Raw genomic sequence first — 19,521 nt, 5'->3', positions numbered from 1 at the left:
GTTGACATTTTGGCGGGAAATCATTGGCTTGAAAGTGAAAGTAAAGAAGATATTAGTCCGTTCAGTATAATTTATGATATTTTCACAATGACTAGGTATATCATAATATAAACACTATATAAACACATACTCACTACATGATTAACTTGTCACTTACATAACCAATAACATTTTGAAGCGTAACAATGGTTAACATTGAACTTTTGTCCAAAGCGAAAGTAGAAAGAGTAATCAAGGGAACCAAGGTTATAGCGGTAATCAAAAGAATGTAGTCCAGGGACAAAGACCTGACATGATAAACAGACATGCACAACAAAAAACATATAGTAACTAAAATCATACAAAGTAAAAAAAGCAAATGAGCAACTCGGACTCCACTAAAAACTGGGAGCATGGACCAGGTGCACCGGTAGGGTAAGCGTCCTCTGCTTTTCTAGAAACACCCGCCGTGTTGCTCATAAAAAGTCAAGTCCAGGGTAGACAAACGAGGAAAGGAAAACTATGACCCGTTGAATAAATCACTTTTCATGGTGCAGATGGATACACCGTAACGATCCACGAGTTCATGGTGACGACCATAAAACGTCTGTAGTGATGACTTCAATCTTGTAGCAACATAACCCTGTTCCAGAAGCCTATTTGTTCTAGTTCGATACAAAAAGTCTGCGTAGTTTCGGCAAGCTCTGGCATAACGTATGAGTTGTGATATGAACACTCCATACGCAAGTGCTGAAGGGATGTTGCCACAGATGAAAGGAAAGTTGACAATTCTGAATGAAATGTCATCACGTTTGTCGTCAAGTTTGGTCAATAGTTTTCCTTTACCATCGATTTCTAAGTGTAGGTCAATATATGAGGCTGACTTCACAGTGTCTGTAATATCATTTATCTCAAGTTCTTTTGGGTAGATGCGTTGAATCAAATCCCCGAAGTTAGGATTGTTTAAAGATAATACGTCATCTATATAGCGGAAACTAATAACATTGAACATTTGTCCAAAGTGAAAGTAGAAATTATTATCTACCTTTCTCCAAAGCTTAGGACTGGTATTTGAGTTTAACCACAAATTGCATGCAACATTCTTTTTTCTAGCAATAAATTTATCTTGTTTTTTTTTATATTCTTTGATCTAATCTAGTTTAATTTTTGATATTTATAGTTTGTCAGTTGTAGTTCCTTATATTAGATGAAAGGAATATAAACGTATATACATGATCTTCCTTAATTGAAAGATAACACTAGCACTGTATATGCAGATTTTTTTATTGTAAAATATAAACCTCAGAAAACAGCATCCTATTTAAACACCAAGCAGAACCAAGAAATAATTAAGAGGCACACATATTTCTGGTAAGTTTTGTAAAAATCAGCATTTCTTGTATTAATTGAAATAAGTTTTACCAACTTACGGGGATCTTTAATCCTTACCCCATTGTGTAGCTTCCCTCTATATCTTTGACTTAAATTTCTTCTTTTTTTCATAAGGCCTAACAAAACATTTGTTCCGTTTCCTGTCACCCTACCGACCCTACATAAGACCCCCATACCCAAATGCTTTTATTTTAGATTTTGAAAAAAAAATAAGCCTGCTGACTGTCTTAAAGAAATAAAGAAGAAAATAAAGCCAAAGATATTTATTTAATCCTTCATGGAAATACAGATTTAGATATACTGGTTGTTTATATTTAAAATTTATTTTAACACACATGTGAGTTAGCTCTTGGTCATGGACTAAATCTATTACATGTTTAACCTTTGCCAATTTGGTTTTTATTGTATTCTGAGTTTGGTATCACACTTATTTCATTTCAATATTTTTTATAAAAAAAAATAAAAATAATGATCGGAAACACATTATTTTTTTTTGGCCTAGGTGTGTTGAAGGAATAAAGAAATGAACAATCATTATTGGACAACATTTGAAACTTGATAAACCAAAGGAAATAAACATACTCAGGGGCTGTTCTGGCTTCCAAAATTCTTGTCGCCAGAAAAATCGCCAGCTGCCATTTTTTGTCGCCAATTTTCAGAAATTAGAGCCAAGGGTGCCAAAAAAAAATTATACTTTAAAAAAAAAATATGACAGTATTAAGTCCACTGATGAATTATCAAAAAAACCTCTCCATTCATGACATACATGTACCCAAGATTCACTCTTGCTGCATGTACAAAGCAGGTTTTTAGCTCTAGTCTGGCACTTTCATAGGCAAAAAATATTAAAGTACTACTCCAGAGACAGGTATTTTACTTCTATCAAGGACTTTATATATACTTCTCATACAGTCCCTGATTTTAAAATATTTTTTGTCACTTTTGTCCTTAATGGTCTAATTTATCTTACAGTATCATATGATTTTTTGATTTTTTTACATTTTTAACAAACTTGATTCTTTTTTTCAAATGATAAAATTTCTAGCAAACTACATTTTGAACCATGGACCATTAATTGTGTCCCTGTTTAATTATCTTGATATCTGTATAGCATTTCTTTAATTAGATTTTGGGAATCCCCATTCTATTTGTTTACCGATTTTCCCGCCAAAAAAGTCACATGGCAAAAGTGTAAACAAATGTAATCCATTTTCTTTTATCAATTCTTTAATTTCGAAGTGTTTAGTCACTTCCTGATGGGATAATCATCTTGAATTTGATTTAATTTATTCTGTTTTTAGGTAAGTCTGTTTCTGGATGTATTATATGGTTAAACAGGGCTGTGAAGCTTGTATGTAGCCACGTGCACATGGCCTTTACTGTGTTTACCTTTGACCAGATGATAAGAGTTTTGATTGGCTCAATAATATATTTACATTTGATTGACGCCTCCCATGAGGGTATTGTAAGTCACGGTCTCCTGGTCTGACTACCTTTAATTGCCTTCAGTCGTAAATTGGTCGTGGTCAATTAACTCTGACCAGGTCACGGCAGGTGTCAACACAATTGTTTAATTAGAGAGAATATCCATAGACTTCCTGTCAATATTAATATACAAAACCCAGGCGCCAAGAAAATCGCCAACTGGCTATTTTTGTCTCCAGATAAAATAAAAAATCGCAAATTGCGAAATTGGCGAAGCTCATTGCGACCCCCGATACTAATGAAAGGCCATTACAAACCCATTTTAAGATACAAATGTATGTAGAAAATTTGAAAGGGGAGTTAAATGTACTTTTTTTTACTTATCTTGCTTTTTCCATATGATAACATTAATGCAAATATTTATACTGTCTTTTATGAAAAAAATTGTTAGAAATTTTCTGAAACCGGCTGTTTCTTTTTTCAAGAATGTGATAAGGAAGGGCGTGATTTGGCTCGCTAATGTTACCACCAAGGATTGAATCATAGACCACTTAGTGACAACCCAGCGACAGAATTAAAGAATCGAACCCTAGACCACTTGGTGACAACCCAGCGACAGAATTAATCCTTTAGCCCTAGACCACTTAGTGACAAGCCAGTGACAGAATTATTCCTTTAGCCAAGTAAATTTACTGCCTTTCTATTACAAAGCAGGTAGGCTGTTCTGTCACAAATGTAAATAACCATGAAAGTAAACTTGAAGGATTGTGTGATAGAAAATGATAAGATGCTATTTTCTTTTCAACTTATGTTTTAGTAGGTCTGAAAAACAAGTAAATATTGTAAATGTATTAACTTTTGTGCTTGTTAATTTTCACTGATTCTGTTAAGTAAACATATTTGTTGCTATCAACTTCTGGGGCTTCAAAAATGATGAGTGTTAATAAGTGTTAAAAATCAATTTTGTTGGATCTATAGATCTATTTTGTGCTCTTAAGAAGGTAGACCTAGGGCAAGGGACACAACTCTTTAGAATCATTGTAACGTTTGTATTCAGGCTCTTTATATCAATCTCATGTAAGCTTAAAAGTAACTTAGATTGATTTCATTCTGTATCAAGTGAAAGCTTGAAAGGCTTATGTGAAACTGAATATGATACAAACATATCACTGATTTAAAGAGTTATGTCCCTTACCCTAGGTCTACCTCCTTAAATGTCCACCACAAAAAAAAACATTGAAAATTAGTACACCTCAAAAATTGATATATTTAACAGTTCTTTGATTTGAAAAACTTATGGAAGTCATTCTTTTAGTCAGATAGCATGTCCTAGCAATCATATGGAAATCATTCTTTTAGTCAGATAACATGTCCTACCAATAGTATTCGTTACAGTAATTAGTCCAAATCTGTTCAAGGTGTCATCAAGTATTTTTATATTGGAATAAAAGCCTTCAAGACATGAAACAGAGAAAATCATCCAAGATCTGCAAAAATCAATTACAATATTAAGACATTTTAAGACATGAAAAGAAATGTTCAACACTCTAGTTAATTACCATTATAAACCATTAACCCAAAGAAACAAACAAGGTATCTCAGTTTAATGAAAATCAATTCAATGCTTTAGAAGGTAAGTCAAATTTATCAGTTTGTCATTCATTACATTATAATAGAGTGACAAGTCGGCTGACTATCCACAGAGAGAGGATCAATACCGTTGTCTGAAGCATCCTGCACAAGATTACATCACAACAAATATCCAGATGAGCTATATAAGACAGGTAAGGAGTATTTTATTTTTAGAATTTCAAACTCAATTTTAGGTTGAGTCTTGAGTTAATTGTTGGTTATGACATTCAATGATGGCCAACAAGTAGTTATTAAAAGATACTTTGATCTGAGACTTGCCTTACTGACAGCTGAAAATATTGTTTAGAATAGAACTTATATTAGTTTATTGATTAAAAATCAATATAAACGTGTAGATGACTAAAAGGGTTTGTCATTTATATAACTGGGTTTGAGTTTTCAATTATTATAAGCAGAATAATGGATAACAAAGAAAGTGTTGAGTGTAATATACTGAGACTTCGGAATGTGAAATGAAAAAAAAAAACTTGCAAACCTGAAATGTCAAAAGATAAAGACAAAAACAAGAAATGATAGATGGTAATAAGAAGTAAAACAAACACACTAGAAAAGACACCCACTTAAGTAAATAGCTGAAAATAAACAATCGAACTCCTTTAAAGAAGTGGGAGCATGGTCCAGTGTGTGGACTGCACCGATAGAGAAGACTTTTTGCTTTACTGAAATAAAATGCTGGTAATCTCCTTATGCTGGTCAAGATAAGTTGAAATTTTGATTAAGAAAAGTGGTTGAGCTTGTAGTTTGGAAGATCATTTAAAATGTTTTTCTTATTCAAGGCCTGATATGTGACTTTAGATCATGCATTGCATTACCCTGATAGATTTTTGTTATTTTAAAATATGTAAATAAGATTATCCAGTACAAAAGATAGCTCTGTTTAGAAGCCAAGGTAGATAAACATGCTAGATTATTCCTCACAATAAATCTACTGACCATAAAGTAGTGTCTATCAAACAATACTGTACTTATGTTCTTTTATGTCTGAAGATTTATGATATTTATCTATTGCTCTTTTTTGAAAGACACAACAAATGTCATAACTAATTTTTAAAATTATACTTATATTACATGCATTACCTATTGTCTACAAAAATACATTTATTAAAGTTTAATAGCTGATACAAAACACAGGAGTATATTTCTATATGCCATTCCATTTGCTGGGTTATGATTTGAATTCTCATCTTTCATTCTTTAAAGTTACTTTTTTTTACTTTTCAGGCTGAATGATAAATATTTTCTGGGTTTTAATGGCATTTTACTTATGGCTTTTTCTGTGATATCATGATTCTCAATCCTTGACAAGTTGACTCAGTACTACATACCCTAAAGAAAAACCAAATGATTAGCAATGAAATGAGAGGCTTGAAAGTTCTGAAGTATAAAAATGTGTAAAATGACACTTCAACTTAAGAAAGTCATTTATCATGATTTTAAAATCATGAAATTATGTGAACCATACATTGATTAACAAACTAAAGGATTGGGTTTATACGTCAGAGCATGAATTAATTCTGGTCTCAAGAGCTTCCTTAGTACTTACAGATGTAAGAAACAATTAAAAGTTTACCATGTTTACATGACAATGTAACTATTTAAACTGCAGTATAAATGATGAAGGTTATGTATTTCTCCATTACTTCAATGTAATTGTCTATTTCAAGTAACATCAATCACCTTGCTGATTCGTATTGGTTATGGATCAGAGTTATTCCCCTTTGTCTGAATCATCTGTACCATCAAATATTGATAGAAACAACCATAGCTACAAATTGCTATGACTAAATTTGGCAAGATCAATTTTAAGGTTGGCATCTCATTATTTTCTATGATAAATCATTTTACTTGTTTCTTCTTTCTGACATCCAAAACTTGATATGATTATTGTATAACACTTCTAGTAAATTGTTCTAAAGAGAGACTTAGTGTGATTCTTTAAGAGTGATGAGCAGTAAATTTACTATTGCTTGTATTTTGAAAATACTATTTTAAAAAGCTGTCAGTATATTTTATGATAGGATTTTTTTCAGGTATTAGAATGTTTTTTAATGAACCTGTATGCAGTTACAGTCTTTTAACTTGTGCTAATATGCAAGGAAGATATTGTTGAGAAGAAAGTTGCATTGTTAGCAGTTAGTTGTAAGAAGCTTATTAATACCTGCTAAGTTGACTGGTACTTTAACAGTAGGCTATTCTATGTGATGCTCTAGAAATATCTGCAACTTTAGTGTTGATCTACAGGTATGAACAATGAAGCTTATAAGCAGTACAGATAGTTGTATCTTGGAAGACAGAAAATCAACAATCCCTGACATTGCCTGTGGTGTTGACATCACATCCCCAGGGACAGTGATGGGGATACAGAGTGTTACATTTGGGGCTGTTCAGACTGAGGAGATGAAAGATGGAGCATGTATAGGGGAGGATTATAGTGAGCTGGGGCAAGAGAAAGGACAGTCAGAGAGTGATCAGTTTGGGAAACTACCATCATATGAGGTAAGTGCTAAGAGTAAATGTCTGTCAGTCTGTCTAATGTGCATTCATTTATCAGTTATGTTTATATGACTGTTTGCTATTATAATCAAGGAGTTATATTTCATTGTATAAAGTTGTCTTTAAATTTACAACATTCCCATTGCCTCTCATTGTCTCTGTCTTTCTGGCTGTCCTAGTTAAAACTGATTAACCAAGTCCAAATTATTTCTGTTAGTACATGGTATTTAGTGTACATTTTGATATGCTGGATATAACATTGTATCCTAGGATTATCAAGATTTACATATTGAAATGAATATCTGTTTGGTTGAAGGTTTCTTTTTTTCTCCATTTTTATAAGCAGTTTGATATGGAACTTGGTCAAGCTTTGAGTAGTTGTTCTAGCAAGCCAATCATCAAAATCTTTAGTTTATTAGTTGAATTAGGTGTTTAAATTATACCAATTTAATGACTTTGTTTTTATTTGGACAACATGGAACTGTGATTTGTTAACATTTGGCTGTTTTATTAGAAATGCAATGATATATTAGCTAGATATACTTAGACTTTTTTTCACAGGTGAAAAAAGTAAGTATCATTTATCTTTAGCCAGGGAGAAATCATTTGTCTCTAGCCAGGAAGAATGTCTATATTGCAAACAAGGTCATTTGAATTTGAGAACTAATTTGACCAATAATTGTCAAGATAAATATAGTAATAATAATGATTATTTCCTGATAAATACATTGTCTGGAGACTAGACTACAACATCTTATCAAAATATTCAGTATCAAAGTCATCCAAACCACTCACACTTGTTCTTTCAATTAAAGGTATATAGCTTGCTTTAATAACTTCTCATTTCTGTTAAATTGTAATGTAAATATTCAAAAAAGAAAGAGAGAATTCAAAACCCCAAGTTTTTTCCCCCAACCATTTTAAAAAGAAGACTCCTGTCTGTCAGTCCCTCTGTTTGTTCATCTTGTCAATCATATGTTTTGTCCAAACTCAAAAAATATTTGGTGTTTTATTTTTTAGTGCAATTTTTTTTTTTTAACTAAAATGCCTCCTTAACCTTTTATTGTTTTCCATCTTTTTATTTCGGAGTTATTGCACTTAAAACACTGAATAAACAGGGATGGACACAAAATGTGCTGCTGTTGATTGTACAGACATTGGAAGTTTCACCCATGCTTCTCATCACTTCACCATGTTTTTGTCCTGTAACTGAAAATAGAAAAGTACAGAAATCACTGATTAAAATGTAGAAAGTTGTTATGATACACATAATCTTCAGTTATATCTTAAACCTGTCAATTCCACAACAGAGTGATTACAAATCAGTTCCTCCCTTACAAGGTTATATGTTCTGTAAAAGTACGACTGTGAATGACACATCAGACAATATCAATGCCATTGGGAGAATAAAAGACAGTCAGAAATTTTGATGATGTGATTCAGTGCAGTTATCTTATATTTGATATGGCTAATATGTTTTGGCAAATATCTTTTATGCTTAAACAAATTTCCTGTATTTCCACTAACCCTACTGACCCTAAATTTTTGTGCCTAACCTAATTTGCTTTTTCGTCATTTTTTGACAAGCACTTTTAAATTCTAAATATGTCTACTACACAAACCAGTATGAAAAAATAACAAGGTTTTGCATTCCTACCCACTCTAGTGTTTAAAGCATGTTAGAGGAAACGCAGGTATTTTTTTAGCCCTTAAGCACAAGCAACTATCTTACAGAGGTAGACCTAGGGTAAGAGGCACAACTCTTACAAATCATTCAAATGTTTGTATTCAACATCAGTCTCATGTAAGCATCAAAGTAACTTGGACCAATTTCATTCTGTTTCAAATGAAAGCTTGATAGGCTTTGGTGAAATTGAAAATGATACAAACATATCACTGATTTGAAGAGTTATGTCCCTTACCCTAGGTCTACCTCCTTAAATGTGATTAAGATCTACTTTGAGACTGATTTGAATTGATTCATCTTATTTAAATTTACAACCCCAAAAAATGATTTCTTTTTCATTTCTTTGCTCAACTTACTGTTAAGTTCAAAGTTGACATTATTTTGTAATGAAAGCGATTATTGTTTGTTTAAACCTTCCCTCTTTAGCCTTTGAAAGGAGACCTTTGCCTATTTATATATTGTTGATTTACATTATTCAGTCCAAGAACAGTTTTACTTTTTGTTGTGAAATATGCTGACACTGATCTATTCATGTGTTTCAACCCTTGCCTGATTCATACCTTTACCAGTATCTATAACCAGACACTGATATGCGTCTGTGGTTCCATCAATGCCTGTCAGTGTCTCTTGCCTTTACCAGCGTCTTAATGCAGTCATTGGTTTGTATTTGTGACTTGTGAATTATTAAGGAAGACTGGATGATCTTATAATTTGATATGCTAAAGGATATGTTAAATCCAGAGTTGTTTATCATTCAATTGTTGATTTTATGTTCACTATTTATGATTAGTTAAATTCAGAATAAAATATGTGAATGACATGCCAAATCAGCAGCTTAAAATGGTGTTCCATAGATATGTTGTATACAAGTGGAAATTTTGTTCATGTTATAGCATTCTTCCTGTCTTTCCTCCTCCTGTATTTTATTGCTGTTGTTGATCTATTTAATACAGACATGGATTCATGCCGCTGGTTCCATTCATGCTTGCATACTACCCATCCAACCATCTTACTGTTGTTAAGGATCTATATCTGTGGTATCAATCCTGCCTTATTCCTACCTTTGACTTTCCCTTAACACTGTCATTAATCTGCACCTCTGGTCTTAATCAGTGCTACATTGATCTGCTTTTGGTTATTTTTCTGCCTGGTACTTAACTTTTCATGTATCATAATGGAAAGAATACCACCATTGATCTTTATCCTTCGTAATTTTTATCTGTGTAATATATCTCTACCTGATTACTGTATCATAATGCTGTCATTCGTCTGTAATTTCTTTATATGGTTTCTTTATCAGTGTTGCATTGGTCTGTCTGTGGTTCTAACTCTGCCTGATTCCTACTTTTGCCTGTATCATAATGCAGTCATTGATCTGTTTCTATGATTTCTTTATCAGTGTTCTATCTCTACAAGATTCTTACCTTTGCCTGTATCACATTCCTGTCATGATCTGTATCTGTGGTTGCATTAATCTGGCTGTGGTTCTTTCTCTGCCTGATTCCTGCCTTTGTCTGTATCATAATGCTGTCATTGATATTTTATCAGTGTTGCATTAATCTGTATGTTGTTCTATCTCTGCCTGATTTCTACCTTTGCCTGTATCATAATGCTGTCATTGATGTTTTATCAGTGTTGCATTAATCTGGCTGTTGTTCTTTCTCTGCCTGATTTCTACCTTTGCCTGTATCATATGCAGTCATTGATCTGTCTGTGGTTCTATCTCTACCTGATTCTTACCTTTGCCTGTATCATAATGCTGTCATTGATCTGTTTCTGTGGTTTTCTTTATCAGTGTTGCACTGAATTATCTGTGGTTCTATTTCTACCAGATTCCTACCTTTGCCTGTATCATGTTCCTGTCATGATCTGTATCTGTGGTTGCATTAATCTGGCTGTGGTTCTTTCTCTTCATGATTTCTACCTTTGCCTGTATCATAATGTAGTCATTGATATTTTATCAGTGTTGCATTGATCTGGCTGTGGTTCTTTCTCTACCTGATTTCTACCTTTGCCTGTATCATAATGTAGTCATTGATCTGTTTCTGTGGTTTTCTTTATCAGCGTTGCATTGATCTTATTAGTAACCCTCAGTTTATCTAGCAAAAATTAGATAATAAATTTATCTTTTCACAATAACATTTTTATTTGCCTGTAAATCATGGCTCATTAAATTGATTTGATAAGAAATGTGTTTAGTCTGTTAAAATGAAGTTAAATTGGCTCTGTTACAATCAAAATATATTTTGATTGCGTCATTGCTACATTACAGATCATTTCACGAATCCATGCTTCAAACACTTCTATGTTCCGACATTGATCATTAATTACAAATACATAAGTGCAAGAAAGTGAATTATTGAAAACAGATTGTGAAGTTTGATCTTTATTTAATTTGTCTGTCTATAATAACCCTAATTTAATACCTGCTGGTGTAAGATGCTTAATAAATAAAGATCTTTGTTGTTTCTACCAGGTATTTAGGTTAACTTGTTGCACCTCACAATAGTCAATATTTTTTAGACTAAGGTTGACAAGAGAAAAAATAAAAGGAAAATAAAATACTACAATGCCAAAACTAACATATCAACTATAGCAGACCAAAACCCAGAAAGATACTTAATAAGTAGACTAAAAGATTCTTTCTCAGAAATTCAGGAAGTTTGTATCTTTAATGGTTCTGGAATTCTTAGGATTTCAACATAACTTTTAGAATATGAATTTGTACGCCTGTCAACATACCGTACAAATCCTGAAGTAGACTATAAGTGTTGTATTCTTTTCCACAAAGTGTATGAAATGTATATTTAAATCAAAGTACTCCTGTACTGTATCAATTAATTTTGAATGACTAGCTTATACTTAAAGCTCACTCCAGAATTTGAATAAAAAAAGTTTTGGGTAATACTAGTCAGATACTGGGTAGAAAAGGAACTAATCACTATAACATGGTCAAAAGTATTTGTTTACATTAATGATATTACTGATTTTGCAATTTACAAATCAAGTTCTGAATATGAAATATAGAATTTCTTAATTGTAAAGTCAAATAAGTAAAACATGAAAAAATGATATAAACTCAGTAAACTTATATTTCATGTAATTAACATGCAATTTTGAATATGTCAATTGAACTTTTTCTTCAGAAGTTGGTAACCAGTTTACAAATTTAGCACTGTCCAGTCAATTCCTATCTTTGATCTTAATTGACAAAAAAATAAATGGATATTAATAGGTAATTTTATTTATTCATTAATTTTTTTTTTATTAAAAAATGAATATGCTAGTTAGCATTAGAGTTAAAAAAAATAAATGGCTTTAAATGTATGGATCCATTAAGATATTAGAGTAGGACTAAACTAATGATTTGAAATCACTAACTCAAATTTTTTATACCTGGCTGTTAGAAATGTTTTTTTTTTGGCCAAAACATTTTTTTCTGGATGAAGCTTAAGACTACAGGCTATGCAGTTTGCATGTTATAGTACCATATATGAGTTAATGTCATTTATTCAAATTATATGTAAAAATGGTTGTGTAACATGTGAGTAAATAATCTGATGGGGCTATTTATAGGTCAGTGTAAATCCACAGGAAATAAATGACTTTAATTTGTTGGAAAAACATTGGTATGGGTTTATTCATTTAAAGACCTCAAATGTTGTGTTTGTTATTACAGAAGTTTAGAGAAATAACACAGATGCATGCAATGAAAGAATCATTATTGGTTTAGCAAATGATGAAACTTCCAAGAGGACGCTTACCCTATCGGTGAACCTGGTCCATACTCCCAGTTTTTAGTGGAGTTCAAGTTGCTCTTTTGCTTTTTTTACTTTGCATGTATGATTTTAGTTACTTTATGTTCTTTGTTGTGTATGTCTGTTTTCCATGTCTGGTCTTTGACCCCTGGATTGCATTCTTTTGATTACCGCTATAATCTTGGTTCCCTTGATTACTTTTCCATACATAGAATTAGATAATGAACTTTCTAACTATTGGTTTTACATCTCCTCATTTTAGGAGAAGTATTTCTCCTTAGTAATGATCATTGGTGAAATTTCTAGCCAAATATTTTTCTGTTGGTCGCACTCAGTAGTCTGTTTTAAAAAGTTGTAAATTAAAAAAAAATAAGATTAAGGTTCCTACATTGTAACCTGTATATCATCTGTCTCCAATTCCGGGGATAATTCACTGAATTTTTAATCTTAATCACTACTCACCAGACCTACGTAAATTAGAATTTTGATTTGAAAAATCCTACCGTAAAATATCATGTCCCTTAATTGTGACTGACTATACGAAAAAGGTGCTACTAAAACATTTTTGTTGCCAATACAAATATCAAATATTATTTTATTCACATTTAATTTTCTGACCTACCAGATGATCAGGGATTGCTTCCACTGTTACAAACAAGTATTGCCCTATCTACTGATAATAAGGAAACAACAATATACTAGTTATGCCCCTTTACCAGAAGCTATATTTACAAAAAGAAAATTTTATGCCTGTTGTTGATTATTGAGTTTCCTAAGTTGAGACAATGAACCTTAAAGTTTTGAGCCTCTGGTGAGAAATTTACAAAATGAAAAATGTCTTTCATACTGTACTTTACTGTTATAATAAAGGGTATGTGTTTCTCATTGTTGGATGTGTTACATTTAGTGCAGAATGTTGGCTTACCATGAATGCCATTTCACATTACTTTTGTCATTGCTCATGAGCAAGGTAAAACCTTCAATGTTTCCTTCATGTAGTTGTAGTTTTTACCCTAATGTTTCCCTGAATAGTTTGCTTTTACCTGGCATAGAAACAAGGAAGGAGGAAGGCTCATCCCTCCCTAAAATATACATGTTTTGTATCATCCCCCCCCCCCCAAATTTCAGTTATCATTCTCCAGTTGTTCTGTACATCCATCAAAGACGAGCCATATTATGGTATATAAAGGTCTGTCTGTCCTTTGTCCACATTTACATGTCACACTGTAACTTGAGAGTCATTTGTTCAATAAACTTCAAACTTGTTTGTTACTGTAAATTGGGAAATTTTGGCGTCCGGTTATTCTGGCACTTTTCTGACAACACATGCATGTTTAAATTTGGTGTGTTTTATTTTGGCCATTTCATCAGAGTGAAATCAATCCATCTAGTTTTAAAGCTACCACTGGCAGATTAATTCTTCATTTTTTTTCTGCATAAAATAAATGATACTGATAAATACATTCATAATTTTATTTTAATAAGGTTAATTGGGGTCACCTTATGAAAGCATTTCTTTTTACATCTTTTCAACAATGATGATATACCAATATATATACATGTATTAGCAATCTACATTCTCCCATACATTATATTTTGGTGTGTTTAATTTTGGTTCTTTTTAAGGAGGAAACAAAGAAAAACAAAAAAAACAAATTAAAACTATAACCAAATTATCCCAATTTACAGTATGATGGTGGAAAAATCTGTATTCTTATGAAGAAAATTCAAGTTTTTCTTTTTTCTTTCTGATTTATGAGACTATTCAAAAAAGGAGAGGGTATGATGCATTTTTGTGAAATTCCTATTTTTCTTTTCTTTTTGCAATACATGTTTAATTGACTTTTTCATTATTTAAGAATTTTTTTTCCACCTGGCACAACTTTAGAACTCCTTGTACAATAAACTTCATCTCATTTGTGAGAAGTCCAACACGTTACAAAAATCTTTGTAATATAAGGGTAAACTTAAGCATAACATACAATATGTAATATAAAAAGCTATTTCTTCCCATCATATTGACACGCCTGTCATGGCTCAGCTGTTTATTATCAGACTCCCTTGTACCTGAAATCCTCAGCCAATCCCTAGTTCCTACATTTTTTTCCTTTGCTGAATGATGTTTAGAAATCTCTTGAGAAAAAAAACTTTGTATCCCTGAAAGACTTACATCTGACCAGAGTATGTTGAAACAATTCTGAAAATTGCTATTTGCTTTTAAGTTCAAAGATGTGTCAATACCGTGGGAGTCTTTGGTCTCTTTCTATCAGACTTTAGCCAGAACGAGAGGAATTCAATTTTCATACAATTAGTTTTTCTGATTATATAAGAGTACAGAGTGAAAATGGTAGGACAAATTAATGTTTCTCTGGAGAGCTAGTTGTTAAAACGTTGGTAATAATGCCTAGATTGGGTAATTGGTTTCTTGGTTCTTTTTACAAGAAATAATATGTTGTTAATTACAACAAACTGATCATTTTACCAAAAGGAATGGAAAAAGATATGAAACAGAGATAAAAAAAGTCTAATTATTCAATATCACATAGCAACTATTTCAATCAATTTGTCCTTGCTAGGTCAGAATGTCTGATAATATATTGATTTGTACTGATATCCTCTCTTATGTTTTTAGTCCATTTGGATAAGTTTACTTTGGGGATTAATACCTCAAGCCTTAGTTAAATGGCTCTCTTCCATAAATAACCTACATGATACCACTTTGAAGTGTTGGGGTCTTTGTTCTGAAGAAATAACATGAGGCTGAAAACCTATTTCACATGTTTTATATAAGTTCTGTATATTCTACTTTTCACCTTCAGTATCAGTGCTTTAGTTCTTATGGTATTATTTATTATTCCCCTATACAATGTAGGGCAGCTAAGAGTAATCAAGGAAACCATGATTCGAGCCATAATCAAAAAAATGTAATCAAAGGGCAAAGACTAGACAGGGAAAGTAGGCACACACAACAAATGTCATGAAATAACCAAAATAATATGTAAAAAAAAACAAATGTAAAAATTGAGAAACCCAATTCCAGTAAATACTTGGAGCTTTGACCAGGTGCACCTGTATGGTAAGTGTCTTATGGAGTTTTGGAATCCAATAGAGCAATTCAGGTTGTCACTGCACCTGTCTCTCAAGCCTTCATTTATAAGGGAATTTGGATCAAACTTTTAAAGATGATATATTTTATATTTTGGTGGCATGTAGACCAGTTGACTGCCACACATTTTTTTTCAGTGTAATTGTCCTTTAAAGATTGAAGTTTTGTCATTTTTTAACATATTATAATTGCCTTGGAAATAATTAACAGGGTAGTAAACAGTGGTATGTTGTCTGTTTATTATTGTGGTCTAGCATGCATTGAAGTCAGTTTGTAAAAATAACTTTATATGTTGTCTGACTTCTTTCAAGATGCACATGAGCACACCATCCATATATTAAATTAATAAGTATTCATATGCTGAAAAAGCTAGGTTAAGCACAGAATCATAAAATAGTGACCTTAAACATTAAATGCAGGTTAATATAAATAAATTATGGTAGATTTCAATCTGCTTTGCTGACATTTCTTCTTGATTCACTATATATAACTCTGATAGCTTTATAAATTGACTTAGCTGTACAAGATGTGAAAAAATTCACAGGGCATGAGCACAACTCATCACAATTCTAAGAGGCTTTTGTGTTATGCTGTACTAAGTTGCATAAAGGGGTGGGGTTAAGTACTAAATGTGTCAAAGGTGTAATGGTAAGAAAAAGAAAATATTCACTTCAGGCAAGAGATTGGGTGGATTTATTTGTTATTCAAGTACATGTATCTAGCCCTCTGTATCACTGGAGAAGTCAGGTCAAGGTTGTGATGACCTTGAACCCTTTATATTGGTTAATATTAAGTTAATAACACACTGTAGCAGAATTAGAAAATAACTGACAGCAAGCCTTCCTGGATTGTAGCAAATCATTTACATTGTGGAAATGTCTAATGATTTACATTGTGGAAATGTCTAATCATTTACCCCTGTAGTTATATGAAGAACATCCCGAAATTGATTTTAAATCATTCCGCTAATGACATCACGCATTACATCAGTCAATATGAAGCAATTAGTTAAATCTTTATGTCTCAGTGCTTTGTGAACCTTCAAATGATGAAAGAATTCATAGCAATAAAATTTATTGACATTTGATCTTCTTTTTCAGGAAAATAAAGATTTTCACATTATTTTACAGCTAGTCATCTGTTTCTCATAGTTTTTTTTTTTTTTTTAATCTTTAGAATATTAAATAGGTCTTGATTAGCAGTTCTAAAGTCATATGTATATTTCTGCTGAGGAGGATAAACAGTGATTCACCTGATAAAGCAATCTTAATATTGATTCTCATTATATTATTAAGCATAAAGCAGGCCCCAGGGGGTGGCATGCCAGGAGGTGACTTTTATTCAAACTGTCCAGAAAACGATCTGCTTTTATTGGAAATCAAACATTCCTTATTCTTTTAGGAGTCAAGTGACTGACAGGTAAAATATTTAATTATAGTTCTTAGAAGGTCTGTGATTATTTTTTTCCTTACGGCAATTGATTTCTCAGTTATTTCACCAGAGAACTAAGGCTGTTTTACAGCTATGAGTTGGATTTTAAAAGGTGTCTGACATACTCTTAGCGTGTGAAAATTTTTCTCAATAGAAATATAATTATTTGGACCATTTATTTTCAATACTATTTTAGGCTTCGTTTGTGAAACAGATTATATGTTTTATTCTGTTCAGAAATAACAGCAACAGGACATTTTTTATATACATGTTAACTGACAAACATGGTACTAGACTCATAAAAGAATCCAGCCATGGAATTAAAAGTTGAACATTTTGACCATTAATGATTATATTAGTTCTAATTTAAAAGTAAACGACTAAAAAAATACTGCAAATGAAGCTTAAAGACATATGTGAATTGGAAACCTGACCAGCACAAATGTGTAAAAAGCTCAAATTTTACTGGATCCAGACAAGATCTACACATAGCACAAATTTTACCTGACCAAATCTATAAATAGCACAAATCTAACCTAACCTGAACGAAATCTATAAATAGCACAAATCTAACCTAACCTGAACGAAATCTATAAATAGCACAAATCTAACCTAACCTGAACGAAATCTATAAATAGCACAAATCTTACCTAACCTTAACTAAATCTATAATAGCACATATCTCACCTGACCAAAACTTAATCTACAAACAGGAAAAAATCACCAAAACTAGATAAAAAATTATCAGAAATCTACCTTACCAAAACTAGATCTACACATAACACAAATCTTACCTGACCAAATTTATAAATCTAAAATAATCACAAATCTTACCTGACCAAATCTCAATCTAAAATTATAACAAATGTTACCTGACCAAAACTACATCTACCTATAGCACAAATCTTACCTGACCAAATCTCAATCTAAAATTATAGCAAATTTTACCTGACCAAAACTTAATCTACAAATAGGAAAAATTTACCCTGAACAAAACAAAATCTATCAATATCACACATTTTACCTGACCAAAACTAAATCTATGATAGCACAAACCTTACCTGGCCAAAACTAAATCTATGATAGCACAAACCTTACCTGGCCAAAACTAAATCTATGGTAGCACAAATCCTACCTGACCAAAGATTAAGTCTACAAATATCAGATGCCTTACTTGACCATGAATATAATGGTTAAAAAACATATACAAATCAAAGTAAGGTACTGTGTTAAACTAATATTGAATGGGAAAGTTTAGAGAAAAATGGTAAATTCAGCATTCTTTGAATAATAACTTTGATTCTGAAATAGATATTTTTTTTTTCCAAAAGTTTGGTCTACATATTCTCTTTTAAATGGAGGCCATGAAAGACCAAGCATCTACTGGTATATTCTTAATCATGATGCAATGGGGAAACAGAGTTATACCATACTGAATGCATTTGTATATGCCAATTGGAAAATACATTCTTGTCAAGATGGTGATATCTGTAGCATGCCATATTTATATTTATTCCTCTTTAAAGATATCTTGTATGATTTATGGGATATCTTCTATTTTTAATAAAATATCTTGTAAGTTTTATAAGATATCGCATATAATGTACAGTAACAAAAAATCTTATTAAATTTAAGAGATATCTGATAAAGTATATATCATACCTTACAAAGTTTATAAGATATCTTACAAAGTTTATGAAATATCTTACAAAGTTTATAAGATATCTTACAAAGTTTATGAAATATCTTATATTAAAAACATTAATAAGATATGTATTTTATGAGATATCTTATACTCTGTATATCGTATCTTATGAGTTATCTTAAAAGTTTTTCTTTATAAGATATCTCATTAAATATATGAGGGAGTGGCATCATATTCTCTGGAAGGGAATGCATGTTCAGCTCCACCTGGAAGGGTATGCATGTCCTGCTCCACATGGCCAGTAGCACTAATAAAGGTTGCATTACAAGCACGTATATTGAGTCCATAACCATCCCTAGAGTTTAGTGTTCAACATATCTAGTAGGGGCATAATTTGCTTCAATACAACTTGAAGGGTGTCCTCAGGAATCTTTTAATAGGATAGTTTCTATGTAAAATATGTAGATTATTTTTTCCACAGGTTGAAACAATTTGCACAACCTGGTGTAACATAAATATGTTCTAAGATTGATTGAATTGATGTATGGTCCATCCTTGATAGATAATGGTAGTATATATATATGTAAAAGTCAAATTACTCGATCATGCTATTGAAGCCATTGACACAAGAGAAAAAGTTAAACATATATTACAGAAATAGGAGAAAATCACGGATTAATACTTGTATAAGTTTATAGACTATATCATTTGATTGGATTGTATAAATCAATAGGATTCAGGCTAAGTTACATGTGTTACTGTACAGTTAATGGACTGCTTTCACTTACTCTTATTACATCTACAGCAAATGGACTGCTTGAGTTACATCTACAGCAAATAATGAACTGCTTAGTATGACTTCAATTACATCTACAGTAAATAATGGACTGCTAGGTATTACCTCTAATTACTTCTATGGCAAATAGGTTAATGAGTGGTGATTTGACAGTGT

General features: G+C 31.9%; 1 protein-coding gene and 1 long non-coding RNA gene across 4 annotated transcripts in view; one reads left to right on the top strand and one right to left on the bottom strand.

Annotated features, from left to right (window-relative positions):
* The first annotated feature begins 2,629 nt into the window (after nucleotides 1-2,629).
* The window catches only part of LOC148604320 (uncharacterized), a 114,415-nt gene continuing 97,523 nt past the window's right edge, over nucleotides 2,630-19,521 (top strand). The window contains exons 1-4 of one of the 3 annotated variants that reach the window (XM_088547846.1): nucleotides 2,630-2,672; nucleotides 3,282-3,479; nucleotides 4,473-4,580; nucleotides 6,691-6,945. In XM_088547846.1, the coding sequence (XP_088403972.1) occupies nucleotides 6,700-6,945 (246 nt within the window). In that variant the 5' untranslated portion in view covers nucleotides 2,630-2,672; nucleotides 3,282-3,479; nucleotides 4,473-4,580; nucleotides 6,691-6,699. Of the gene's footprint in view, nucleotides 2,673-3,281; nucleotides 3,480-4,397; nucleotides 4,581-6,690; nucleotides 6,946-19,361; nucleotides 19,464-19,521 lie in introns of those variants that run through there. The other 2 variants (XM_088547847.1, XM_088547849.1) reach the window with 2 other exon arrangements.
* LOC148604321 (uncharacterized) lies at nucleotides 7,669-19,495 on the bottom strand. Its single transcript, XR_015915782.1, has 3 exons — nucleotides 19,358-19,495; nucleotides 10,470-10,728; nucleotides 7,669-8,151 (listed from the first exon to the last, which is right to left on the bottom strand). It is a non-coding gene; the product is annotated as an uncharacterized LOC148604321 (long non-coding RNA).

Source organism: Perna viridis, chromosome 10 (genome assembly GCF_037379345.1).
Source record: "Perna viridis isolate PV_CMFRI_1.1 ecotype Kerala chromosome 10, ASM3737934v1, whole genome shotgun sequence".
Lineage (NCBI taxonomy): Eukaryota > Metazoa > Mollusca > Bivalvia > Mytilida > Mytilidae > Perna > Perna viridis.
Note: the sequence above shows the minus strand (reverse complement) of the source record. Positions and strands in the feature narration are given on the sequence as shown.